The 27,625-nt window shown below is 40.2% G+C and overlaps 3 protein-coding genes across 3 annotated transcripts; all 3 read right to left on the bottom strand.

Annotated features, from left to right (window-relative positions):
* Nucleotides 1-16: 16 nt before the first annotated feature.
* LOC6554940 lies at nucleotides 17-6,581 on the bottom strand. Its single transcript, XM_001981085.3, has 4 exons — nucleotides 6,206-6,581; nucleotides 1,337-1,825; nucleotides 986-1,073; nucleotides 17-858 (listed from the first exon to the last, which is right to left on the bottom strand). Exons 1-4 carry the CDS (start codon nucleotides 6,318-6,320, stop codon nucleotides 663-665), a joined length of 888 nt encoding a protein of 295 aa, XP_001981121.1. The 5' UTR covers nucleotides 6,321-6,581; the 3' UTR covers nucleotides 17-662.
* A 1,531-nt stretch (nucleotides 6,582-8,112) lies between these two features.
* LOC6554939 (proton-coupled folate transporter) lies at nucleotides 8,113-10,504 on the bottom strand. The gene is made up of 10 exons (XM_001981084.3): nucleotides 10,208-10,504; nucleotides 10,044-10,153; nucleotides 9,838-9,988; nucleotides 9,591-9,774; nucleotides 9,070-9,530; nucleotides 8,873-9,009; nucleotides 8,626-8,815; nucleotides 8,521-8,568; nucleotides 8,355-8,463; nucleotides 8,113-8,297 (listed from the first exon to the last, which is right to left on the bottom strand). Exons 1-10 carry the CDS (start codon nucleotides 10,320-10,322, stop codon nucleotides 8,240-8,242), a joined length of 1,563 nt encoding a protein of 520 aa, XP_001981120.1. The 5' UTR covers nucleotides 10,323-10,504; the 3' UTR covers nucleotides 8,113-8,239.
* A 5,244-nt stretch (nucleotides 10,505-15,748) lies between these two features.
* Nucleotides 15,749-18,491, bottom strand: LOC6554938 (adhesion G-protein coupled receptor G7). The gene is made up of 2 exons (XM_001981083.2): nucleotides 17,160-18,491; nucleotides 15,749-17,083 (listed from the first exon to the last, which is right to left on the bottom strand). The coding sequence occupies exons 1-2, from the start codon at nucleotides 18,376-18,378 to the stop codon at nucleotides 15,894-15,896; spliced, it is 2,409 nt and encodes an 802-aa protein (XP_001981119.1). The 5' UTR covers nucleotides 18,379-18,491; the 3' UTR covers nucleotides 15,749-15,893.
* Nucleotides 18,492-27,625: the final 9,134 nt, after the last annotated feature.

Here is a 27,625-nt window from a genome sequence, read left to right as displayed (position 1 = left end):
ATTGCTGAACATGCTTCGGTTTCGCACAGTTTTATTTATTGAAAAATACATTGGGTTTCTTTTGGTTTTTCACTTGGTAAATAGTTTTTGCATTTGTCCTGGGGCTTACACATATGTCGTTAATGATATGATTTCCATTTATGGAGTTTCGTATTCGACTAGCTCATTATACACACACATAGATATACATTTACATTTACATTTATAACTTGGTTTTTTGGTTTTTAGACCCCCAACGGGGTCTCTCGTAGTTGAACTCTAAAAGTACAGACAACACACAGTCCACAAGTATTTTATATCTTGTCCTGGCGTCTCATTTTGTTTTTGTTTATCGGTTTTTCCCGTTTTTTTGTTTTTGCTATTGGGTCCTGGCCAACAGTTTGCATTGTTTGGCTTGCGGCTTTGCGTTCAGCCAGATTGGGGTTTAATTCATTTTCATTAGGTTGACAAGCGGTCCGCCCCGTGTGTCAATCTTCATCAGAAGATGAGCGCCCAATTCCAAGCTGCTTGTCCTCCCAAGTTGGCGCCGCAGGACATTCCGCCCAGCATTAATGGGGATGGACGGCTGGCTACTTCTCGGCTGGGTTGATTCGAATCCAGTCCTGCCCCTTCGCCCTCCCTTCAGTCACTGCCATCCTTCGGCTCGTCCCGGTGTCCGGTATTTACAACAGCCTCTCCAGATCCTCGCTCTCCGCGTCGCTGATAAAGGAGTCGGTGTCCGTGAAATAATCGTCGTCGCACCTGTTCCGGCGACAGCAGACCCTTCGCCCCATCTCCTCGTCGCTCCAGTGCTCAAACTCCTCCTTGTGGTGCTCCAGCAGCATTAGCGACGGGAACAAACTATCGCAGCCACTGCAACTGTTGGAGGCAAGTTGCACGGTGGAAATCACCGGGAAGGCACGCAGAAACAGAGAGAAAAGCGCGGAAGAAAGGCGAGATGTTGATGAAAAGCGAGAGCTGGCTTAATTAAGTGCATTTCCCTTACCCGAAGTGTCGCTTCTTCTGCTGGTGAGATGCCAACTGACGGTGACAATGGAAAGCTCGGTCGCACACGTTGCAGGTGAGTGATTCATCTGAAAATTGGGTAACTATAGCAGGCTTCGCAAACAGTGTTCCTCTGATGTGGAAACATAAAAGCAGGCATTTCAAACTAATCACCAAAATATAACAGTTTCAGAAAATATATAAATAAACGGCAAATGGTATTAAGGACATTATAGGCATTTCCTTAGGTTAGTCAGTCAGGGGTTGTCCGCCCATTCGAGGCTCCACTGTCGCTCACTGTCCGCGTGCATCGCCTGCATTATCGCCGGGCTTTTGTGGCCCCAACACTCACCGTAGTCATCATCGTCATCCGCCATGGCGAGCGCATGCAGTCGACTTATTGTGTTTTCGTTAATCTCCTTCGATGTTGACGTGCTGCCTGCGCCGAGGTCCTTTGATGTTTTGGCTTTCGCCTGGCACAGGCCCAGTTCGCAGAGGGCGCTCTCCACCTCGTAGTTGCCCTGGCAATCGGCATCCATGCAGGGCAGGAGTGCCAGGTTCCCATTCCCATTCCCATTCCCATTTCCACTTCCACTCCCGTTCCCTGTCACTCCTGTGGATCCTGAACCTGAACCCGAGCCGCCATTGACATTGACGTTGCCATTGGCTTCTCCTGCTGCCTGACTGCTACAGCCGGCGGTGGCGGAGTTCGCTGCCAGCATTTCAAAGTCGTCTAGCTCATCGAACGGATCATCGATTTTGTGGCCAAGTGACACGGCATCATCGGCCTCGGCACTCAGTCGTCCATATGCCTTCCGTGGGGGCCGCTTCACATATTTGTCTGCCATAAAATGAGGTGGAAAATGCATGAAAAAGTTTGCTAAATAACAGCCTGTTCGTATTGATAAAACATTCTGTGCAAAATGTAGCGAAAGTCCTCAGGGGTTCGTTTTTGGAACATATTTTTGCTTTTGAGCTTGCTTCTATTCATCGTTCAGCACAATAGTATTTATGAGTGTTTTTTTTGTGTACAAATCTAAAGTACAAAATAAATATCTTTCTTATTATTAAAGAGAACTGTGTATATATTTTTAAGCTTTATTTTTATCTAAAATTTCACTTTCCTTTACTCGTGGACCTAAGGGGTTCGCTTATTATTTTGGTACATTTTAAGATGATGATATAATTGAAAATAAGTTATTATAGTCTGAATGTAAAGATATTAACTATATTCTATTGCCATGCATCTCTGCCTGAATAAATATTTTAAATCGCTTTTTGATTGCTTTTGAATTGTTTGTGCTGCCGCAGTGTTCTGAGCACATTTTCAGAGTAACGCATTAGTTTTTGCAGTGCATAACTTTTGTTCACGCTTTATGGGGCAAGTTTCATTGTTATTGCTCGGCGTGGAAATTGAGAAATGTTCCTCAATGCATCAGGCAATTTATGGAGGCTTTTGTGCCGCTTTTGATATTTACAGAAGGACCTGCCGTTGAGACAACAACTTTCCGCTCTTCCTTATATTTGCCTGCATGTCCTCGAAGTACAGAAGTGATAAAATGAGATTTATTGTGGGCTTTGTTTGTGCTCTGTGTGTGATTGGGTAGGGACAATAAATATAGTGGCTGGCGGTGAGATTTGGAAAGTCTTTATTTACGGTCCCAAAAATAGATGGTGTGCTGACGTGGCCCCTGTATTTTTATGGCGCACTAGCCATTCGAGCTGTTCGAGCTCCCATTAGCAGCTCATTATGTGGGTTTGTCTTTGTGCTGGCTTTAATTGCAATCGAGTTCAACAGTGCGTATACGTGACGACACGAAATTGGCAATTCGGACGGCTTAATCGCATTTAAATGTTCAAATAAACTAAAGTCAAAGTGCTCAAGCACGTTGCGATAACAGAGTCTTTAATTTCTGAGCTCTTTTGGTTTTTTCTTTTGCCGACGATCGAATGAAATGAAAATAATTTAATGGACTACAACTGAATTAAAATGAATTTCATTTGTATGAATCCGAAATACTCACTTAAATGCTGTCTAGAACCTTTAAAACGCCTTGTGACGACTATTTCATTTACCCACAAATAAAAACCATTAGGAGCTCGTATTATTGTGGCAGCCCAGCAAAAAACGAACATGAATATTAAAAGTAAAAGTGTGTCGAAAAATGGAAATAAAAAACGCATATGGGGAGCAAACATTCGCAGGATATGACGAACGGAGTGAAAAACTGCTGGAAAGTCGGCCGAGATTGCCGTCGAAAAGGCGGCAGACTGTGAGGCGATCTAAAACTCAATTTTATCGTCAAATTGTGGACCGCAGAGCGGCAAACATTTTCTGGCCTGCGACTTGGATGGAAATTTATGACTACGGGCTTTAAGTTTGCCCCGGACTCGTAATCGCAAGAGATAAAAGTTTCTCTCGATTTTACTTTAGAATTACAGCACAAATTATTACAAATGATGCCGCCCGGCGGCAAAAAAATATAAATCATGGCTCGGAAAAACTGGAAAAGCTGGAAAAGCATAGAGTGCCGACAGGACCGGCGATATTAATACGCCAGATAAATGCCTAATAATTCTCCTCATGCTGCGCTTAGGATACACACTCGTTTTCGATGCCAACCATTATTTATGATACATTTTGTTTGCCCCGCTGTTTTGTTATTTGTATTATTTCTGATGTCTGACCAAAGGCACGAACTAATGATGCCGGCAGCCAAAGTGAGCCACATTTGATGGCCAGTGAGCAGAGCATAGAAAACCAAAAACCAAAAAGCAAACAGAGCTGCAAAAAAGGACCGAAAATCAAAACAAATATTCCGCAGGACCTTCGGCTAATTGGCAGGAAAAACAGCTGTGTGCAAAATAATAATGTGAGCATACGATAAATATTTTAAAGGCATATGATTGTTGGGCCAAAAGGTGTTTCAAACCTACTTTTTATAATTTACTCTTACATATATTTCTTAACTAATCTCACTATTGTTTGTATTTTGGGCAAATAAACAAGGCATCTCATTCAGGTTCTTCCATAGCTTGTGATACAAGAAAAACCGCTGCCAGTAAGCAGTTTTCCCATTAATCATCATTTGTAGGATGATATCTGTATGTGGACACCAGACATGGACCCATAGCCACATGCCCAGGCTAATTGCCATTGCTTGTTTTACAATTTTCCAAATTGAATGCACAAACGCATTATTATCAATGACAAATGGCTGTCATAATTATCGCTTAATGCCGCGGCCATATGTTGCCCATGATTTGCATAACGCACATAAATCTCGGCCACGCCCCCTTTTCCGCCGCGTGGGCGAACAACAGTACATATGTTGACAAAAGCTTAAGGGCGTCGTCTTGTTTCTGTTTGTTGTCACTTGTGCGAGTTGGCAAATTAAATTGTTTACGATTAAATTTCGCGCCTGGCACGTCTGATTGGAAAAATTGTCATTGCTATTAATGTCATAAATGCTTGCGAATTTGCAAAGTGAGTAATGGCAATTTGCGATGTGTGAAAAAGCTTTCAATTATATTCCTGACATTAAGCACATTGTTTACATATCCATTTTAACGCATTTATCTTGGGAAATTCATTAAATATTACTTGTTTTTCTCCGTCAAGGCGAGAATTCTAGATGAGTTGGTGAAAAGTGGGTGGCTGAAGCTGAAGTCAACTTGTTTTTCTTCTGGGCAACAGCTGCTGGCAGTAGTAAATCAAATGCAAGAAGCCCTTTAAGTAAGTTTATATGCCACAGCTGTTCCCTTAAGCAAACAGCAGATTTATATACTCTGCATTTTTCAAACATAATTATACGTACAAATAAGTGAGAGTTTGCAGTTTGCGAAAGCAAATTCAATCAGGGAAAATCAATACAGCCAAAAACTATCCTGTCGCGGCCAAAACAAAGAAAGTTGGTAAACATAATTAAAAATTTCTGATTAACATTTTGATTGCATATTACCCATGCTTGCTTTTAATTAGCTTTGCGAACATTCGCTAATTATTTTTAAATAAAAAACGGATTGAGATTCAGCAAAAAGCCGTAATTTATTTATGGTCGGTTATTATACGCAGGTGGCTTGTGAAATATTCATGTAAATCGGGTCTGGGCATCTAAAAACCTATTGATGCTTAAAATAAAATTGCACAAACTTTGAATTCGCGCGACAAAGTCAGCAAAAGCAACTAAAAATTTCAATTACCAGCCTTGAGCGAAATCCGCCCAGAACCATCCGTTTTTATCCCCCAGCAATTTTTGCAGGGTGCGAGACTTAGCGCTTAGACAAAAGCATCTTGGGGCCGAAAGCCCAAAGTGTTTTCTTCTCGACAGTCACATCCGCACCACGTTTTCAGCTTGGCTCACACGTGCAGAGCCTCATTATTGCGTGGGTTGTAGGATCTCGATGTTATTTACTTTGCCTCGTTTCCCCCAATTGCTCGCCCAGGCTTTTCCCACTTTTCCCACTTTTCCATACGGCACAGATAACGGCAAACAATGGCAGTGTGCAGGGAGGCACAATATACATTTATTTGGGGCCTATACTCCACAAGTCATTTCGGGAATTTTAATTAACTTGTTTTGATAACGAGCGAGTGTTTGGCTTATGAATGAAACCCGGGCCTGAACTGATACATGTCTGGCATGGCAAATCAAGGAAATCGTGAAATGCACCTAGGCAGTTGAGGGGCAATTGACTTGTTGAAAGTCCTTCTTGGAAAATGTAGATATGTCTGCGGGTAGTCAAGATTGTCATCTTGATCCTGTTGGCTTTAATCGTCCGCAGCAATCTTCTCTGTCAAAGGAAGTTGGATTTTGTGCTTTAGTCTATGATCTGCGTAATTTTCATGGATGTCATATTGTAATTTAATTGATTACAGCAATGAAGCGAGCTGACAATTTGAAGTCAATCAATTTTAAGTGATTCGAGTTGCGTTTCAGCCAACCAGAGTGCAAGGTAGTACATACAAATGGAATCGAACTCTCGATTGAAATTCAAATTACAACTTCGTTGATTTCTATAGGATGCAATTACTGATCTTTAGACACCTTTGCTAGTTTACCAACTATTACACTCCCCAACTTAATATCAGTGCAGCAGACTTACGCACAAGTTTGCGACTTAGCCCGATTAGTCCGCTAATTATTGATAAATTATCCTAATTGAGGGCGGACTTTTGCAGCAAACTGGACTAATTGATGGTTCAGGTGTGGGAACTAACCTTGTGTGCTGTTGCTGTGATTACCGCCGCTCGAGTTGCTCTTTGAAAAGCTGCAGTTGTTGTTGAAGGAGTTGAAGAAGTTGGCGGCACCGGTGCGCCGTAAAATCCAAAACATGGTTGTTTGCAGCAGTGCAGGTGTGCGGTATCCTGATTAATGGGCTGTCGGAAAAATTCCAGTTGATATGCTGCAGCGCCCTGAAGTAGGCAACGAATTATGCCAACTGCCTTTCCACCGACGGCATTTCCACGCGACGCGTTCTTGCGCTGATAAGCGTGCTACGGAAAATGAGGCGAGTGCGCGACGATAAGCGAAGTCGGAAAAGCCCGCAAAATCTGGCGACCGTATCGTGTGGAAGTCTTCAGCAAACTAACCCGACTTCGGGCGCGCTCTCGGGCTTTATAGCTCACGAAGGAAAATGAGAGCGAAAATGTCCGTGTCCCTCTACGTGATAACGTAAGGACTTACGTTTCCCACTGCTCTTTTGCTCTTTTGACGTCTGTTGTTGGGCAAAACCAACGCTTGGCAAAAGCTAAACTTGACCTTCGTCAACACTTGCATGTCGTTTGGCCCGCTGGCAGCTCATAATTCGTTTTGTTTAATAAGCGATTACGTATGCGCCGTGTGGACCAGCCTCAGCTGCCTTGCGACTTCAATCAATCATCGCCACCGGAAGTGGTCGCCGCTTTGTTGTCCCTGTTTGAAGTTATATATGCATCTTATCGGGCTGTTCAACTGGACAGCGTCTTGGACTAGTAGCCACTGTGCCACATCTCTGTGAAAATACAATAAATCTAACACCTATACAATTATTCAATGAAAATGTAATTTTCCCTATTCTTCCACTTTGCGATCGCTACTCTTACAGTTTTTTAACGATTTATCTGGCACACTTTTTGTGCCAACAAATCAATTTCCGTTCTTTGTGCATATTTTGTTGACACTTTTCCATCAGTGTTTGTGACGCGGAAAAGAGCGGAAATGCTGAACGGTTAACAGCTGGCAGCCCATGCATCCGCATCAGAGTTTCCCACCCCGTGGCAAAAACAAAGACATCTCCATTAGGTTGGCGTGTTCGAGGGCTTCGAGTGCAAGTGCAAAGTTCATGTCCTGCGAATTCGTTTATGGTGCACGCGCGGCGGCATTAAAGCGTTTTCCGAGCACCCTCGACTTAAATGCCGCACGACAAATGGTTTCCACAGACAAGACTGTGATTTGATGACTCGGTTTCGGTTCGCCGATCCCTGCTGCTCGCGCGGGGTTAAGTTAACCCGATACTGATTGCCGGGGTTTGCATGTGGCCACGAGGGGCCCCCCAAAAGACAAGTGACATACGACCCACCTTTGTGCGCATAGTAGAGTCGAAATTTAATATTTAATCAGCGAGGGCTGGCGTTTAACAATTCAAATTGCTGCGAATTGTGTGTTCTGTGAACTTTTGACATTGGCCACATTACGAATTCATGCGGTACGTGCCAAAGTCACAACGAGTCCAAATGAATCCAAACGATTCCCGAATATGTTTGAACTTTGCGAATATGTTGCGCAAACTTTGCCCCATAAATTATGCACTATTAAAAGCTCATGCATAAGGCATGCCCCATGTGCCTGCAGCAGAAACAACAAAACAACAAGGACCCTGGACCAGAAATAATAACCGCAACAAAGCATTTCACATGGCACATGGCAATTAGGTCCAATTTCGATGGAAGTGCATGGCAAAGTAGTCACTTGTGTTCAGTTCATGTAATAGAATGGTTCGATAAATTGTTGACTGTGGAGAACATGACATTCTGAAATTCGATTAGTTTAAATGGCAACGAACGTTGGTTAATCCTTCAACATGATGTATTTTCAATCGGCAGATAATTCCCTTGCGGTATGCAAATTAAATTAGCTGAATACAGAGTAGTGCTTCACACAAACCCAGTTATTTAATGCTGTCCACACAAAGTTTTCGACTTAAGCATAAACAAAGCTCTGCAAAGTTGGCAAACTTGCCACAATCAATATTGATGGAAATTCAGTTTACTTGGCTATTTGAGCGTCTTGGCGTAGAACTTTCGGTGCTTGAATTTAATTCGCATCACACAGCTGCAACAAATTTATTCAAAATCATTTAGCGAGGCAATGGATAGCCGCCTTACTCACCCGATCAGGATGAACGCTATTAAGTAGAAGGCGGCGCTGAGGAAATTAAATCCTCCAGGATTGCTGGTCAGGGAGTTCTTATAGATGGCCGTGTAAAGAGGAGCGGCGACTGGAAGTGAAACGTGATGGATGGGGCAAATATCCAGTGGATTTCAAGGGGTCTTACCAAAGGGGGCGAAGGATTGTACGATGTTGCCGATGGCAAACAGTTTACCTGCAATGATTATAAAGCCATTAAAGTGCGTGTTGTGCAGTTCTAACTATCACTTACCAGTGTCGGAGGATGGAACTATATTCGATACAATCGTGCGGCACATGGGTCCCTGAATGGAGCGAAAGATTCCTAGGAAGACAGATACGTACAGGTGCCAAGGCAGATAGGCCAATCCTCTGCCAATATTGCTAACTATTTCCGAAAAGAGAGAGAGTAACGCCAGTGTGACCACAGACAGTCCAAAAAGCTGGGCATACAAGGAAATATGTAGGCAATATTCAATGTAATACTCAGCTCGAAATACCTTTCTCAAAATAAGAATACCCAAAATAGCTCCCAACATGGGAACTGATTGACTGACAGTCTCAAAAATAGTAAACTCACGCACTGTGAAATGAAACTGTTGGCGCACGAACAAGTACATTACAGTCATGACGCCATCTGCAAGCATATCAGCACATCAAATGATGGGAATTCCCAGAAAAACTTACCCAGACTTACCGGCAACAAAAATGGAGACAAAGCCGGCCAAAGTAACCAGCCAAATAATGGTGTGAGCATTGTTTTCCCTCCTCTTAAAGCAGGTGCTAAACATGTCCTTCACGTGTTTAATGTTGAACAAACCAGTTCTTTCAACTTGCTCCTCCAAAGGAGGCTTCTCTATTGACTCGTATTTGGGCGGATCATCACGCTTCTCGACGGAATTCTCAGTTGGAATTTCATTGATTTTCTGATCCGAAACTGTGACTACGACTTCCTGTTCTTTTTCAGGTGCTTCGTCCTTATCTGGACACATTCCCAGACTTTCGGGCAAGTAGAAGATTATAAATAGTGTTGCCATAACAACTATCGAACAGGAGAGACTCTGTACAAAGGCAGCACTTGTGGCGGCATAAACAAAACTGGATAATAACGAGCCACTCGTGAGGGCCACAAAGAGTATGAACTCCATGAAGATCATTCTGAGAAATGCAAACAAGAAAATAAGGTTCCACGTTAACTGCGGCTCAGGTGGCACTCACCTGTAGGGCCTGGTCCTCATGTCCGTGGTGTCCGTGATAAAGCAGAAGGCTGCCACAGAAAAGACACACAATCCTCCGAGCAACGAGTGTGGCACGGCTGCCAAGGTGTACCACCAGGGATTGACCATATAGTAGCTGGACAGCCAGCAGATGACGGACGAGAGCAGGGCAGAGGCAGAAAAGCCTAGTGGGAAAACGCCTTACTGCTCTTGCTTTTGCATTAAATGGAATTCCTAAAGAAACTCACCCACCATGGAGACAATCAGCAGGGGCTTGCGTCCATAATGATCCGACCAGGATCCAATGAATAGGCCACATATGGCAGGCACGATACTTTCGAAGAGGGTGCGGGTCAGGAACATGTTGGCCACGTATGCCTGAAGCTCCGTCTCAATGGCCTAAAAGTTGCAGGTTTAAGAGAAGCCAGCTTAATAACCAACCAATACTACGAACTTGTATTTCTGCGGTGGTGTTTTTGCTATCCAAGAGTTTGCAGTCGGTTTCATTGTACTGATATATCACCGTGCAGGTCTGGTAAATCAACTGATTGCGCATGACAGTACCTAATGGGAATATCGTGCTGAGGGCTTATCACTTTATTCGGATGTTCCGCTCACCTGACAGCATGTGCGAAAATATCAGCATGAAAATCACCGGTTCTATATAGAACATGTTGAACAAACGCCCCCATTCCAAACTCTTGAGTTGGGCCAAATATGCCTTCTCCACCATTTTGTTTGAGATTGCTAAATTTGGTTTGCTTAAACTGATGCACTTAGCTCACTGTACTTCATCGATCACAGCATTATATAATTTTGGTTTGTTAATAGTTTTAGCTTTACGATCCCAAATTATGGTAATAATTTTTCAGCCTTGACAATATTTTTGGCATATGTATGTATATATCGTTTCCATCGAAATTATAAAATTAAGTACATCCCAAGCTGACTTTTCGCTCTGCTGATTTTGTTTGCTACACAGGCAACGCGAGACTAAAATTTAGAGTTATTTTTCATCCGAGCTTCGATCACGAACTGACACCGAATAGCTTTGTTCAGGTACTTAAATAGATTTAAATGATCTAGGCGTGTGTAATTATTCATAAAATATAGGGGATTTTTTGTCCTACCTACCAGAATTGATAGTATCTACAGTAGCTTATACAATTGGAAAAGCAATTTGAAAATAGACCGCAAGGCTTAAATATCATGTTTGGTATATGCACTTTCCGAAGCAGCCATAACTTTCACAATTCCTAATACGGGGCTCTGCACTTAACCCCTTTGTGCTGGAAAACTTTTCCTCGACAAGCGCACACACACGAATTTTTGGGAAAGTCTTTTCCGCCGAGGAAAGCGTACAACTTTGCCCGTGTAAATAGCGGGCCAACACTTCCGGCAACATGTTGCCTGTGGTACTTAACCCCTTGTCCCCTTTCACCCGCTTACTTCGCACTTTTTATTACATCACTATTTTCCCCTTCACTGGCTCGGGGTGCTCGCATAAAATATGCAAAAAGATTTTAAGCTTGGCATGGAGAACATTTACCAAAATAATTTCGGAATTATTTTGGGTCTTCATTTGGCTGTCGGCCAGGGGCGTTCACTAAGTTGCATGCGGCTTGTATTAATCGTCGAGGTGTAGTGGAAATATTTGAGAGTAATTGCACAGCGCTTGGTTTTTTCTATGTGAAGCAAGCTAGCGACTTTGCTGCTTGGATTCCAATTGAAAAGCTCCAAGCTGCCCGGTTGCAGCTATGAATATTTCCCGAAAACATTGCAGAATGGAGGGTTCACTGCCAGCACATCACGCATACGCCGCGTACGCCGGGCCATTGTTGACAAGCTAATTGTAAACTTTTCCGCTTTGCGTTTCATTGTTTCGCCAACTGGCGGAAGAACAAAGAACAGGCGGGGCATACTCGTATTAGGTCCCAAGAGACCGACTGGCAGATATGAATGCCCGCAAGGAGTTGCGTCCTGCAGTGCCACATACATACATACATACATACATGCACGCTAAGTTCGTGCAACTATTGTCTTGGATTGCGTTGCACAACATAAAGGCGGAATGGAATAATGGAATGGGGCAACTGTTGGCGATGTGTGCGGCTTTGTGCTGTTGACACAAAATCCAGCAACAAATGGCATGGGGCAACTTGTGCAAACTCGGGCGAAAATTAAAAAAAAAAGGAATGACTGTATAGGGGTTGGCCAAAAGGAAATACCAGCCAAAACATAAAAGGCCAGAAAAGGCGGCTAAGTCAAGAGCGCCCCAGAGAACGTGGAACGTAGAAAAAGCAATTTCTTAAACGCAGCACGTGCACAAATTCATTTCTGTTTGCTTTAATTATTCCGAGATGAAATGGCAAAAGGGACGCGAGAACACAAAAATCCTCCTTAGTTTCACTTTTTCTGATGATTTATTAATGTTTCGCCGCAGAAATCTGTTTCTGCTTCCAAGTAAAATACCACCAAACCGCAAAGACTTTTTTGTCTGGCAGTTAAAGCTTAAATGAGTTTGGAGGCTGTGACAAAACCTGATAAAGCTTTTAAAGATAAGGAATTAGCGGCTTCTATTTATCTCGATATCTGTAATCCAGTAAACCAATAATGTTGCACAAATTTCCATACTTTTGTTTATCTGATAGCTTTTAGCACCAAAGCAAGATAATGTTTAGGAACAGATGGCCTATATCTTTTAACCACTGCTGATTAACCCTTTCAAATGGCACCCACGCAGTTGGGCAATATTAAATTATGTTTCCCTTGCTGTTGGCGACAATTTTAATTTGCCTTTTTCCAATTAAAATATTAAAAAAATACTGCCTTTGATGCGGGCACGGCAGTCCTTTTTGCCTCTCAAGTGTCCTTTACAATTAGGCCTAAAAGGCTTAGCGGCCCCAAAGTTCATAAGCCGATTTAAGCCGCGGCAGCTGTTGCCCATTTGTTTGGTAATAAGTTTCGATGCAACCAATGCGAAAAACATGGGGAATCGCCCGATGGTTTTCATTTGGTCCAGGGGATTTCACATCTCAATTTTGCGCAATTACAGTCACTCGATTTCACTGGCACATTGTAGAACAATTCAAGTGTATCTTTCGCGGGCAGTTCGCTGCCATAAAACTGGAAACCGTAGTTTTGCGGTGGCATTAGTTTTTGGCAGTTTTAATTGGCCGGCCAGTGCCGTTGGCCACGTTTTCAGCTGCCCAGCGCTGCAACTGAAATGACATTTCGTTATTGTGCTGGCCATAATTACTCCGCAAATAACTCAGCCGTGAAGATTGTGTACGTAATATTCGGTTAGTTTATAAATTGGAGTTTTCATTGTGGCTGCACGGGGAAAAATATTCATTCTGAATGGTACCAATCCCTATTATTAAAACACACAAAACATCAAAGTTTAAATAGAGAATTTCTCTGTTATTTCCAGAAAAGGGAAATTCCTTGTTGCGATGCTGTTATAAATCTTTTGCCAAACAAACATATTCCATCAATAAATTAGAAGGAATATTTGTAGCTGGTTTTGTTTATAATATTTATATAATTTCTCTGCACACGAAACGATTCCGTTGTGATCCAGAGTTCATGTTTTTGATACAAACTCAGGCGAACGGAATGCCACACATGTGGTAAGTCGCGTGTTTTGTTGTGGCAAATGCTCTTGACAAATTTCCGCACATCTAACACATTTGTTATGAGCGTTTTGCACAACTTTCGGCACACATGCCACTGGCAGCAGAATGGGGCGCATTTAGCCCATTAGTCAGACCAAATGGAGCTGAAGCATATGGGTTCTACTAAATTCGGGGAGTAGTACTACGCACAGTTTATTTTCTATTTTCAGGCGGAATTAATGAACTCGTGATGTAGACATGTCTCACTCGGATTACGGGCAATTTCTCAATTCTGATGATAAACTGAAGCTGGCGAAACTGGCGAAACTGCAAAAATGTAGAGCTTCTTTTGTATTTGCCTGCATTGCTTCGCCATTTGCATGTCTGGCTGCAATTTGCCAGCGAAATGCGGTATGCGAATGCGATAAATATTTGATAAACAACATTTCTGCAGCTTTGCGGTTCAGTGACTCTCCAGGGCGTCGCAAATTGCGGCAAATTTCTCGCATTTATTTTCCATTTCGTGGGCTGCCCCCTTTGCGCCGCATTAAAAAACTTTCATAATCATAACTCTGTCTTGGAGCTCGTGCCATTGTTGCCGCTGAAGCTCCAGCGACTCGAGGACTTTCCCCAGTTTCTTCAGCCGGCGATAAGGAGAATGGAAAATCAATACATATTTATGGGTTCATGTGGTGGGTGCACGTACGGAATATCAGCCACACATACGGGTGTGCTGCGTCCAAGGGAATGGCTTTCATAGGAACTTCGACTCCGACTTCGACTTCGACTCCGGCTGGCTGCCCATTTGCACGTTTCGAATCGTAAAATACTTTGCCGTGCGCCCTCAGAAATGCGCAAAGGAAAATAATTTTTAATAGCAGCACATGTCCTGGCCTATCCTCGTGGGTGTGTCCTTTTAAATGTGCAAAAAACTGAAAACAGGTGAACGTAAAGTTAAAGAGTCTCCGAGCCAAAAGTTCTAGGTCATTGGACCTTAGGCTTGGATTGGTTGTATATGCTTACTTTAACTTCGCTCTATTCACCACCTAATCGAGGCAGAAATCATTTAAAATTCTCTATTGACAATCCTCTTAGCTCCGCCTTTTTGATAAAGCTGCTGGCCAGGAAAACTGCATTATTTAGCAACAATTAGTTTGCCAGCATGTAACTTCGCAGAACAGGTACCTGTTCAAACAGCTTAGTTGTTCGCTATTGGCGCTAATCGGCTTAGAAGCTTTCTTTCAAAATTGCACTTTGCAGTAGAAAATTGATTTGGGATCTCTCCGCAAATGCCAGTCAGCCATTTCCAGCAGACAGACAGTGGCATTAGGCACGACTAATTTAAAATGTAGTTCAAGAGTTTGATGAGCAACTTTAAGAGGTCAAAAGAATGGCCGGAATGCAATCAAGCGTGCCTCCCAACTCATTTCATTCCACTTGAAGTCATTTCATTTAGTTTCGAATGATTGCTGCTGGGATGAAAGCAAACATTCCTCTAATAAAAAGTGCACGAATTCGGCACTAACCAGGTGCTCAGCCTTAGTTGGCAGAAGTTCTGCAACAAAGTGAAGTTTACTACTGACTACTCGAGTTATTGGCAGCTGGAGAGTGCTGCTGTAAAAGTGGAAAATGAAATCCCGGCTCCGCTTTTACTTTCACTTTCACTTTCACTGTCTCTCCATTTGAATGGAGGCGAGTCCTCAATGCTTTTCCCTTTCTGATTGATTGCAATTGATATACATTCCGTGTTGTTTGTGCGAGTATGAAGAGAGTGGAACTTTCTAAATTGAAATGGGTTTGGTTTTCATTCAGTCAGCTTACCTAAGTTTATTAGCAAAAATACTGGCATGAATTTACTAATGTTTTATATTTAAAGTTCATAACCTCTTTTAAGCCTTTTATTAGAATTTAATCCTTGGTTGTTGCATAAGAAGTAAAATCTGCGTGATGAGGATTTTAATCGATATCTCTTTAATTGGCCAATAACTGCAGAATATGTGGCTTCACAATACAGTATCGAAAGTAATCGGCTTAAGAGCTTCCACTGCGAACCGCAGCTTAGTGCATTAAAAGGACTTGAAGTGCACTACTGTCTAAGTCAGATTACGACGACAGCCAATGGCCTTAAGCACAAGTATTTTAAAACGGAATTGTGAGCCCAAAAAAGGGGGGTCTTCTTTCCGGGATTCCAGCCGGAGTTAAATAGGAAAACTTTTGAGCTTGAACCAGCTGTAGTGGCAAATACCAATCGAGCATGGCTTCAAATCAAGTTCATTTCGTTCCACATGACATGACATCACGGCAATGGAATCAAAGTGCACACTTGTAGACTCAAAAGCCTTGAGTTTGCTTAAATTTTTATGGCCTCAACACTTACCAGGTGCACAGCTTTTCCTGCCAGCTACTGGATGCTCGGCAGCAGAGAAATCGACTGCTGGAAGCTTGAGTACTGGGAAAATGGAAAATGAATGGGGAATAGATAACCACTCCCCTGTGACAGTCAAATTTCTCAGTCAAATATTCTATAAAATGAATCTTTTGCAGCATTGTCTCATTTTACATTAGTATTTATTTTAAATTTTAAATTAGAGACCTATACATAATGGCAATCAATTAGAATAAATTTTACGTTATTGATACATGGGTCGTGGACCTTTGTTCGTTTGGGAATACGGATTTAGCCATACCTACTGATGCGATCTGCTGGCGTAGTTGGTGGAGGAGGTGGTCATCGACTGGAGTTCGGTGGTGCGCTTTTGTACATCCATCTCCATCTTGGTGGGGCAAATCAGACCCACCCACAGCCGACGGTTCGCGGAATCCAAGAGGACAAAATAGATAAACATCACAAATCCCTGCATAGTGGCCGTGATGCAGAAGAGGTACGAAAAGGCCACCCCTGCCTGCATGAAGGCGAATATTCCAAAGATCCAGGTGAGTCCCAGCAAAAAGAAGAGCATTATGGACACTCGAATCTGCTTGATCACCATTTTCTTTTCGTTCTTATGGATGCTCTGGCTCAAGGAGTGCGAGATGCTATAGAAGACATACACGAATATCACCAGGTTGGACACAGTAATCAAGGTCACGGGTAGCACCACTCCGAAAATGAGACCATATCCCGATGGATAGCAGATGCCAGTGTCCGTGGAAAGTTGGGCATCCGAGGGAACGTACGAATCGGGATCTATTAGGGCCACCAGCAGGGTGGGCACCAAGGGCAGTAACCAGGCCACAATGGCGGCCTTCAGGATATAGCGAGGTGGTCTCTCTATTCCGATAATTGTGACGTAGCGCTGGAACTGCAGGAAGGCGATGATCAGCATCCAGCTGAAGAGGACTAGGATGGAGTACTGCATGGCAGCTCCCAGAGCCACGCAGCGAACTATGTTTCCATTCACCACGAGCGCTTCGGACACATCATCTGTGTTCAGAAACACGAACAGCACCATCTGAAGACACATAGCCAGGGAAAGATGCAGTAATACCTTTGTGGAGGCCTGACTGCGCCAGCTTTTGAAGAGTGCGGCCGTGAGGAATATTCCCAGTATACCCAGGAGGGAAAGACTGCAGCCCACTATCGAGATGATGTCCAGCACTTTCTCATTGATGGGCGTAATGAGAACATCCTCGCCAAGGTCGTTGATTCGATAGCTTCCACCCACCAGGAATGCGAACTGTGTGAGGTGGTAGGTGTGGCACTCGATGATGGCGTCTTTCAAGAGGTCCGAACTGCTTCCAGTGGTTACTCCCTCGGTTGACCAGGTCTCATAGTTCCAGTACCCACATCCACTTCCAAAACTGAAGGCCGTTGCATCCGGATTGCGAAGATTTTCATTACGGAGCAGAAAGGGCAATGGCAGAGAAAGTTTGTTGCCTATTAAATAGAAAGATGTTCAATTAGTTCGAATCTGTAATAAACTAAACTTAAAAAACTCAAAAGTAGTTCTTACTCGTCAGTCCCGGTATGGAAATGGAGATTACTTTGCTGCGAGGCTTGCGAGTGCGTTGCAGTGAGGTTTCCACGAACAGAGCATCGTGGGCATAGACCTTAAAGATGAGATAGGTAGCTCCCCTGCTATTCACTTGCCGCCAGAGGTTCTCCGGCAGAAAGGCAGCTGTCTCCAGATTGGATTCCTCCTTCACCTTAGCCAAGTCATCTGAGTACCGGATGAAGCGGTACCAGAAGCCACTGGCGGAGGTTTTTCGCTGGTCACCCGGTGCGGAGAATATGGCTATACCAGTTATGCGATCGCATTCGGGGTTGGCGAAGAACACGCTGATATTGCCGGTAATCAGAGCTTGGACACCGATGTCTGAGAAGTTGTACGTTTCCACTCCGGTTGTAGCCGTTTCTGTCTCATCACTGGTCGGTGTGGCCACTACCTTGCCGCATCTGTCCTTGGGAACCAGTTGCTCCGGAAGGGCGTCCATGTAGCTCTCGAACTGGCTGAGCAGCGAGTTGGTGGCGTTGAGCTGGGCGGATAATCTGAGAACCTGGCTGTCGCAGGACATTATCTCCTTGCAGACACTGACCAAATCCGCACTGACCGTCGCATCCTTGTCCTGCAGCATCAGGGTGCCAAACATTTGGCCTGTCATGTGGACATCGGCGGGTAGAAGCGTCCTATCCCTCTGCCTGAACATGTCCCTCATGATGCCAGTCATCTCGCGACGCCCCTTGGAATCATTGGTGCGCCTTCTGCCCTCGAGAACATCGTCATACAGGCTGTTCAAGTCGCCACTGATCGTGTGCTCCCTGAAGCGCCTGAGACACACTACGGGATCCCAGTGCTCGATGGACTCCCAGTGGGCTCGGTTATTCTGCACTCTACACTCCCTGGTGACCGGCATTCCGTTTCGCAGTAGGCAAACATCGTGCAGCGTGGCACGTTCGCCGATTCTGGCCCGTTTCCACTTGTTCTGGTGAGGTGTCTGATCGTGGTTACGCGTTATGTAGTCATGGTGAAACTCCTCCGGCTCGCAGAACATGGACGTACAGTAAACCAGATTTATTTGTTCTTGTTCATCCGTAAAATAACTTTGCTCTTCATCACAGTACAAGTACGTTCCGTTTCTCAAGCACATTTCCATTTCCTTTGGGCAAGCGGAGTAAATCGGCGAAACAAAGGCCAAGACCAAAAAGAGCCCTACACACCAGTTGAAATTCATGGCGAATGATTCAGGCGCCACAGCTGTTGGCAGTTCTCCGAAACTGTTTACAAATTCTTTGGCAGATAGTGCTTTTCACGCCCAACCGTCTTGAAATATCGCGGCACACTGAGCTGTCCGGCGATCGATTAGATTTGCCTGTACCTCTACACGGTGTTTGCTATCAGCTGCCACCACGAGCGCTAATCGACCCCAGTTTTTTGTATATCTACACACTACTCACGGAAAGACCTCAAGTCTGCGGCATTTGATACAGTTTACATTGTGATTAACACGACCTCGGCAATTGAAGACAAATCCGACGGACCCCTTTGAGGCATGGAAGTAACGCCACACTTGTGACGTCGCCCTTATTTGTGCAAATAGCAATTTCACGCCTTTTTACCGGTCTTGGAACTTAAAATGCTCTGGCTGATTCATCTTTTACGTGCTTGAGTTGCAAGATATGAAACTCTTAACGGGAAACACGGCTCTAATCAGTCAACGTGTACATGCGTCTATTTATACATCAATGATTGTCACAAATTCATTAATAAACAAGATAGAATGCTATAGTCGAGTTCCCCGACTATCAGATAGCCGTTACTCAGCTAGTGAAAGTGGAAACGAGAAATTTCAACATTTTCTGGAATATCGTTAGAAATTGTGTAAACAAATTAAAAAGAAATGTGACAGTTTTTCAAATTTTAATGCAGATTTTTAGAGAATTGCTCAAGAAACATTTAGAGGTATGCCACTTCAACATCAGAACATCAGAAAAATGACAAAAAAATTTAAAAAAAATAAATTTTTAAATTTGAATGCAGATTTTTAGAGAATTGTGCCAGAAACATTTAGAGGTATGCCACTTCAAAATCCGATTAATATAAATTGAGTTATGGAGCTTAGAACCTCAGCGTGGGGACATTTCTCAGTATTCTTGAATTTCTACAACATCAGAACATCAGAAAAATGACAAAAAAATTAAAAAAAAAAAAATTTCTAAATTTGAATGCAGATTTTTAGAGAATTGCGCTAGAAACATTTAGAGGTATGCCACGATCCGATTAATATAAGTTGAGTTATGGAGTTTAGAACCTCAGCGTGGGGACATTTCTCAGTATTCTTGAATTAATACAACATCATAACATAAGAAAAATGACAAAAAAATTTAAAAAAAAAAAATTTCTAAATTTGAATGCAGATTTTTAGAGAATTGCGCCAGAAACATTTAGAGGTATGCCTTAGAACTTCAGCCTGGGGACATTTCTCAGTATTCTTGAATTTATACAACATCAGAACATCAGAAAAATGACAAAAAAATTAAAAAAAAAAAAATTTCTAAATTTGAATGCAGATTTTTAGAGAATTGAGCCAGAAACATTTAGAGGTATGCCACTTCAAAATCCGATTATTATAAGTTGAGTTATGGAGCTTAGAACTTCAGCCTGGGGACATTTCTCAGTATTCTTGAATTTCTACAACATCAGAACATCAGAAAAATGACAAAAAAATTAAAAAAAAAAAAATTTCTAAATTTGAATGCAGATTTTTAGAGAATTGAGCCAGAAACATTTAGAGGTATGCCACTTCAAAATCCGATTATTATAAGTTGAGTTATGGAGCTTAGAACTTCAGCCTGGGGACATTTCTCAGTATTCTTGAATTTCTACAACATCAGAACATCAGAAAAATGACAAAAAAATTAAAAAAAAAAAATTTCTAAATTTGAATGCAGATTTTTAGAGAATTGCTCCAGAAACGTTTAGAGGTATGCCACTTCAAAATCCGATTAAGATAAGTTGAGTTATGGAGCTTAGAACTTCAGCCTGGGGACATTTCTCAGTATTCTTGAATTTATACAACATCATAACATCAGAAAAATGACAAAAAAATTAAAAAAAAATAAATTTCTAAATTTGAATGCAGATTTTTAGAGAATTGCGCCAGAAACATTTAGAGGTATGCCTTAGAACTTCAGCCTGGGGACATTTCTCAGTATTCTTGAATTTCTACAACATCAGAACATCAGAAAAATGACAAAAAAATTAAAAAAAAAAAAATTTCTAAATTTGAATGCAGATTTTTAGAGAATTGCGCTAGAAACATTTAGAGGTATGCCACGTCAAAATCCGATTAATATAAGTTGAGTTATGGAGTTTAGAACCTCAGCGTGGGGACATTTCTCAGTATTCTTGAATTAATACATCATAACATAAGAAAAATGACAAAAAAATTTAAAAAAAATAAATTTCTAAATTTGAATGCAGATTTTTAGAGAATTGCGCCAGAAACATTTAGAGGTATGCCACTTCAAAATCCGATTAATATAAGTTGAGTTATGGAGCTTAGAACTTCAGCCTGGGGACATTTCTCAGTATTCTTGAATTTCTACAACATCAGAACATCAGAAAAATGACAAAAAAATTAAAAAAAAAAAATTTCTAAATTTGAATGCAGATTTTTAGAGAATTGAGCCAGAAACATTTAGAGGTATGCCACTTCAAAATCCGATTATTATAAGTTGAGTTATGGAGCTTAGAACTTCAGCCTGGGGACATTTCTCAGTATTCTTGAATTTCTACAACATCAGAACATCAGAAAAATGACAAAAACATTTTAAAAATATATATTTCTAAATTTAGATGCAGATTTTTAGAGAATTGCGCCAGAAACATTTAGAGGTATGCCACTTCAAAATCCGATTAATATAAGTTGAGTTATGGAGCTTAGAACTTCAGCCTGGGGACATTTCTCAGTATTCTTGAATTTCTACAACATCAGAACATCAGAAAAATGACAAAAAAATTCAAAAAAAAAAATTTTCTAAATTTGAATGCAGATTTTTAGAGAATTGCTCCAGAAACGTTTAGAGGTATGCCACTTCAAAATCCGATTAAGATAAGTTGAGTTATGGAGCTTAGAACTTCAGCCTGGGGACATTTCTCAGTATTCTTGAATTTATACAACATCATAACATCAGAAAAATGACAAAAAAATTAAAAAAAAATAAATTTCTAAATTTGAATGCAGATTTTTAGAGAATTGCGCCAGAAACATTTAGAGGTATGCCACTTCAAAATCCGATTAATATAAGTTCAGTTATGGAGCTTAGAACTTCAGCCTGGGGACATTTCTCAGTCTTCTTGAATTTCTACAACATCAGAACATCAGAAAAATTACAAAAAAATTAAAAAAAAAAAATTTCTAAATTTGAATGCAGATTTTTAGAGAATTGCGCCAGAAACGTTTAGAGGTATGCCACTTCAAAATCCGATTAATATAAGTTGAGTTATGGAGCTTAGAACTTCAGCTTAGGGACATTTCTCAGTATTCTTGAATTTCTACAACATAAGAACATCAGAAAAATGACAAAAAAATTAAAAAAAAATAAATTTCTAAATTTGAATGCAGATTTTTAGAGAATTGAGCCAGAAACATTTAGAGGTATGCCACTTCAAAATCCCATTATTATAAGTTGAGTTATGGAGCTTAGAACTTCAGCCTGGGGACATTTCTCAGTATTCTTGAATTTCTACAATATCAGAACATCAGAAAAATGACAAAAAAATTTTAAAAATATATATTTCTAAATTTAGATGCAGATTTTTAGAGAATTGCGCCAGAAACATTTAGAGGTATGCCACTTCAAAATCCGATTAATATAAGTTGAGTTATGGAGCTTAGAACTTCAGCTTAGGGACATTTCTCAGTATTCTTGAATTTATACAACATCATAACATCAGAAAAATGACAAAAAAATTAAAAAAAAAAAAAATTTCTAAATTTGAATGCAGATTTTTAGAGAATTGCGCCAGAAACATTTAGAGGTATGCCACTTCAAAATCCGATTAATATAAGTTCAGTTATGGAGCTTAGAACTTCAGCCTGGGGACATTTCTCAGTCTTCTTGAATTTCTACAACATCATAACATCAGAAAAATTACAAAAAAATTAAAAAAAAAAAAAATTTCTAAATTTGAATGCAGATTTTTAGAGAATTGCTCCAGAAACGTTTAGAGGTATGCCACTTCAAAATCCGATTAAGATAAGTTGAGTTATGGAGCTTAGAACTTCAGCCTGGGGACATTTCTCAGTATTCTTGAATTTATACAACATCATAACATCAGAAAAATGACAAAAAAATTAAAAAAAAATAAATTTCTAAATTTGAATGCAGATTTTTAGAGAATTGCGCCAGAAACATTTAGAGGTATGCCACTTCAAAATCCGATTAATATAAGTTGAGTTATGGAGCTTAGAACTTCAGCCTGGGGACATTTCTCAGTATTCTTGAATTTCTACAACATCAGAACATCAGAAAAATGACAAAAAAATTAAAAAAAAAAAAATTTCTAAATTTGAATGCAGATTTTTAGAGAATTGCTCCAGAAACGTTTAGAGGTATGCCACTTCAAAATCCGATTAAGATAAGTTGAGTTATGGAGCTTAGAACTTCAGCCTGGGGACATTTCTCAGTATTCTTGAATTTATACAATATCATAACATCAGAAAAATGACAAAAAAATTAAAAAAAAATAAATTTCTAAATTTGAATGCAGATTTTTAGAGAATTGCGCCAGAAACATTTAGAGGTATGCCACTTCAAAATCCGATTAATATAAGTTGAGTTATGGAGCTTAGAACTTCAGCCTGGGGACATTTCTCAGTATTCTTGAATTTCTACAACATCAGAACATCAGAAAAATGACAAAAAAATTAAAAAAAAAAAAATTTCTAAATTTGAATGCAGATTTTTAGAGAATTGCGCTAGAAACATTTAGAGGTATGCCACTTCAAAATCCGATTAATATAAGTTCAGTTATGGAGCTTAGAACTTCAGCCTGGGGACATTTCTCAGTCTTCTTGAATTTCTACAACATCATAACATCAGAAAAATTACAAAAAAATTAAAAAAAAAAAAAATTTCTAAATTTGAATGCAGATTTTTAGAGAATTGCTCCAGAAACGTTTAGAGGTATGCCACTTCAAAATCCGATTAAGATAAGTTGAGTTATGGAGCTTAGAACTTCAGCCTGGGGACATTTCTCAGTATTCTTGAATTTATACAACATCATAACATCAGAAAAATGACAAAAAAATTAAAAAAAAATAAATTTCTAAATTTGAATGCAGATTTTTAGAGAATTGCGCCAGAAACATTTAGAGGTATGCCACTTCAAAATCCGATTAATATAAGTTGAGTTATGGAGCTTAGAACTTCAGCCTGGGGACATTTCTCAGTATTCTTGAATTTCTACAACATCAGAACATCAGAAAAATGACAAAAAAATTAAAAAAAAAAAAATTTCTAAATTTGAATGCAGATTTTTAGAGAATTGCTCCAGAAACGTTTAGAGGTATGCCACTTCAAAATCCGATTAAGATAAGTTGAGTTATGGAGCTTAGAACTTCAGCCTGGGGACATTTCTCAGTATTCTTGAATTTATACAATATCATAACATCAGAAAAATGACAAAAAAATTAAAAAAAAATAAATTTCTAAATTTGAATGCAGATTTTTAGAGAATTGCGCCAGAAACATTTAGAGGTATGCCACTTCAAAATCCGATTAATATAAGTTGAGTTATGGAGCTTAGAACTTCAGCCTGGGGACATTTCTCAGTATTCTTGAATTTCTACAACATCAGAACATCAGAAAAATGACAAAAAAATTAAAAAAAAAAAAATTTCTAAATTTGAATGCAGATTTTTAGAGAATTGCGCTAGAAACATTTAGAGGTATGCCACGTCAAAATCCGATTAATATAAGTTGAGTTATGGAGTTTAGAACCTCAGCGTGGGGACATTTCTCAGTATTCTTGAATTAATACAACATCATAACATAAGAAAAATTACAAAAAAATTAAAAAAAAAAAAATTTCTAAATTTGAATGCAGATTTTTAGAGAATTACGCCAGAAACATTTAGAGGTATGCCACGTCAAAATCCGATTAATATAAGTTGAGTTATGGAGTTTAGAACCTCAGCGTGGGGACATTTCTCAGTATTCTTGAATTAATACAACATCATAACATAAGAAAAACTACAAAAAAATTAAAAAAAAAAAAAATTTCTAAATTTGAATGCAGATTTTTAGAGAATTACGCCAGAAACATTTAGAGGTATGCCACGTCAAAATCCGATTAATATAAGTTGAGTTATGGAGCTTAGAACTTCAGCCTGGGGACATTTCTCAGTATTCTTGAATTTATACAACATCATAACATCAGAAAAATGACAAAAAAATTAAAAAAAAATAAATTTCTAAATTTGAATGCAGATTTTTAGAGAATTGCGCCAGAAACATTTAGAGGTATGCCACTTCAAAATCCGATTAATATAAGTTGAGTTATGGAGCTTAGAACTTCAGCCTGGGGACATTTCTCAGTATTCTTGAATTTCTACAACATCAGAACATCAGAAAAATGACAAAAAAATTAAAAAAAAAAAAATTTCTAAATTTGAATGCAGATTTTTAGAGAATTGAGCCAGAAACATTTAGAGGTATGCCACTTCAAAATCCGATTATTATAAGTTGAGTTATGGAGCTTAGAACTTCAGCCTGGGGACATTTCTCAGTATTCTTGAATTTCTACAACATCAGAACATCAGAAAAATGACAAAAAAATTTTAAAAATATATATTTCTAAATTTGAATGCAGATTTTTAGAGAATTGCGCCAGAAACATTTAGAGGTATGCCACTTCAAAATCCGATTAATATAAGTTGAGTTATGGAGCTTAGAACTTCAGCCTGGGGACATTTCTCAGTATTCTTGAATTTCTACAACATCAGAACATCAGAAAAATGACAAAAAAATTAAAAAAAAAAAAATTTCTAAATTTGAATGCAGATTTTTAGAGAATTGCGCCAGAAACATTTAGAGGTATGCCACTTCAAAATCCGATTAATATAAGTTGAGTTATGGAGCTTAGAACTTCGGCCTGGGGACATTTCTCAGTATTCTTGAATTTCTACAACATCAGAACATCAGAAAAATGACAAAAAAATTAAAAAAAAATAAATTTCTAAATTTGAATGCAGATTTTTAGAGAATTGCTCCAGAAACGTTTAGAGGTATGCCACTTCAAAATCCGATTAAGATAAGTTGAGTTATGGACTTTAGAACTTCTGTTGTGGGATATTTTTGAATTTCTACATCATACAAAACATTCTACATCACATACAAAAAAATGAACAGAATAACGATCGTACAGAAGCTATTGATTCTGCTCAAGAATATATATATACTTTATATGGTCGGAAACGCTTCCTTCTGCCTGTTACATACTTTTAAACGAATCTAGTATACCGTTTTACTCTACCAGTGACGGGTATAAAAACATATGTAGCAACTTCGTGAACGAGATTCCTAAATACTGTCATGTGTGTATCCGCTCATTAAAAAAAGGGAGATTTTAAGGGATTCTTTTTGTGGGAACTTTTTGTATTTGGACAATCAATTTATTGTTACATCTTCTAAAAAATGGAAAGAGAAATACCTTTACATAAATAAGTTTTTACGAAATTAATTCGAGTAGAACAGATCCTTTGCCTGTAAAAAATAACGTCTAAAATGCAAAGCACTTCACCTTGGATGCATAAAGTGCGATTTCCATTTGGACAGGTTAAGCGTTTTCACAAAGACAGACTTAGATTAAAATCCACTTCTACAGACTTCATTGTAAGCCAGCTTTGGCCAAAATGTAATTTTAACAGCGAACTTCGCAGCACGTAGACTGCGTGTGTTAGCGGAAATTTTTGGCTTGTCGACACGTTTTCAATTATCAGTCAAAAGCCGCTGACGAATTCAAATACGAGCACTAGGCCCACTCGCACTCAGGCAGCCAATAATCCTCCTCCATCGGAAGCAAAAATTGATTGGCCTGCATGCGTTCAATCAAATGTGTCACATCTTGACATGTTCACTTTTCCTTTATTGCCACGAGGCTATTGGGATTGGGATCGGAATATGACAAACCTGCAGCTGCGTAGCTGATGAAAGTGGCACTTGGAATATATGGGCGCCTCTTCATGTCGACTGGGTTTGAATACGGAAGTCCATGACTACAATTCTCAATGATTTTCAAAAATAAAAATAAATTATTAGAAATAAACATTGAGTGAGAAACCTTCAACTTTCCTTCTTCTTGCTACGAAAGTCTTAGTTAAGTAGTTTCCTACAAAGCCAAAGCCAAATATTGTCCAAGTGTGGTGGGTCATGATATTTGGACCGTCCTATTCCTAATTTATATCCCACCCAAAATCCAATTAGTGGTGTGGCCGACAAAAGCATAACGAACTCTTGGATCTGAGCCAGCAAGTAAACTTCCTCGGGGCAACAAGTGACTGGCAGTGGCAGAACGCTGGGTTTTGCCATTTCGCCTTGGCCAAGTTAAGTCAACGATGCAGCAGCAGCCAGGAAATCATTCAACATTCAACAAAACTACCAGCTCTGCGGTGGTGTGACCGCCAACGACGGCAATACATTTTCCAGGGCCATTTTTTGCATTAGCTGAGCTGCACTTGTAGGTGCTGTCGGTGGAAAAGGTTGTGGTTTATAGGGAAAATAAGATTAGGGTTGGGTTTCGAGGTTCACTGCTTTCCAGGCACAAGAGGTCTTATTCAGCCGATATTCAATGAGCCGTGGCGACATTAACGCACTTTTAACGACTCTCACAAGGAGGCACGCACACATTAAGTGCCTTCGATGAAAATTGGCTAACTGGACTATAAGTTTTAAGCACTCAAACGATTCGCTGAGTTTTAAGGGGAAACGAAAACTGGAAAATCTGAGAGGAATAAGGCAAGAGGAAAATGGAAAAAAGCATATGCAGATGCGCTTAAGGCGGCTACAGATGGCGTCCATTAAGCTCATTATGAGCTGCCATTCTTCATTCCTTTTCTTGGGGAAACAATTTTAACGGAAAACAAAGACGTGGCGCCACAGAAACCACATGTGAGCAAGTCCTTCATCCCTCCAACATTTTGGGGCCATGTCAATTGCAGTCAGAAGAAATTCATTTTGGCTTGCGGGCAAAGTTAAATTGAATTTTTTTACCAGAACTCGTTCGGTTCTCTTTACTTACCCTCGAATCGGCTCAGACAACAGGTTGCGGGATTTAATGAAATTAGGCACTGACGAAGGCAACGTAGCCATCGTCTAAATAAATACTCCGAAAAGTACAGGGGGACTTCGGTTGCAGCATACAAGAAAGCGCTGCAAGTGGAGCTAAAAATATTTGAAAAATCATTTAAAAACCAA

This window comes from Drosophila erecta, unplaced genomic scaffold (assembly GCF_003286155.1).
Source record: "Drosophila erecta strain 14021-0224.00,06,07 unplaced genomic scaffold, DereRS2 tig00000000-arrow-pilon, whole genome shotgun sequence".
Lineage (NCBI taxonomy): Eukaryota > Metazoa > Arthropoda > Insecta > Diptera > Drosophilidae > Drosophila > Drosophila erecta.
This window is presented reverse-complemented; position numbering and strand designations above follow the sequence as displayed.

Bases quoted from the DNA above. Each gene is read 5' to 3' on its own strand.
- LOC6554940 (XM_001981085.3), bottom strand. From the start codon at position 6,320: ATGTTTTGGATTTTACGGCGCACCGGTGCCGCCAACTTCTTCAACTCC. The intron at 1,074-1,336 runs GTGAGTGTTGGG...CCCAATTTTCAG, and splicing joins GGATGACGATGATGACTACG to ATGAATCACTCACCTGCAAC. The intron at 859-985 runs GTAAGGGAAATG...TGCCTCCAACAG, and splicing joins CAGAAGAAGCGACACTTCGG to TTGCAGTGGCTGCGATAGTT.
- LOC6554939 (XM_001981084.3), bottom strand. From the start codon at position 10,322: ATGGTGGAGAAGGCATATTTGGCCCAACTCAAGAGTTTGGAATGGGGG. The intron at 9,775-9,837 runs GTGAGTTTCTTT...TTTTCCCACTAG, and splicing joins GCTGATTGTCTCCATGGTGG to GCTTTTCTGCCTCTGCCCTG. The intron at 8,569-8,625 runs GTAAGTGATAGT...TAATCATTGCAG, and splicing joins AGTTCCATCCTCCGACACTG to GTAAACTGTTTGCCATCGGC.
- LOC6554938 (XM_001981083.2), bottom strand. From the start codon at position 18,378: ATGAATTTCAACTGGTGTGTAGGGCTCTTTTTGGTCTTGGCCTTTGTT. The intron at 17,084-17,159 runs GTAAGAACTACT...TCTATTTAATAG, and splicing joins TTCCATACCGGGACTGACGA to GCAACAAACTTTCTCTGCCA.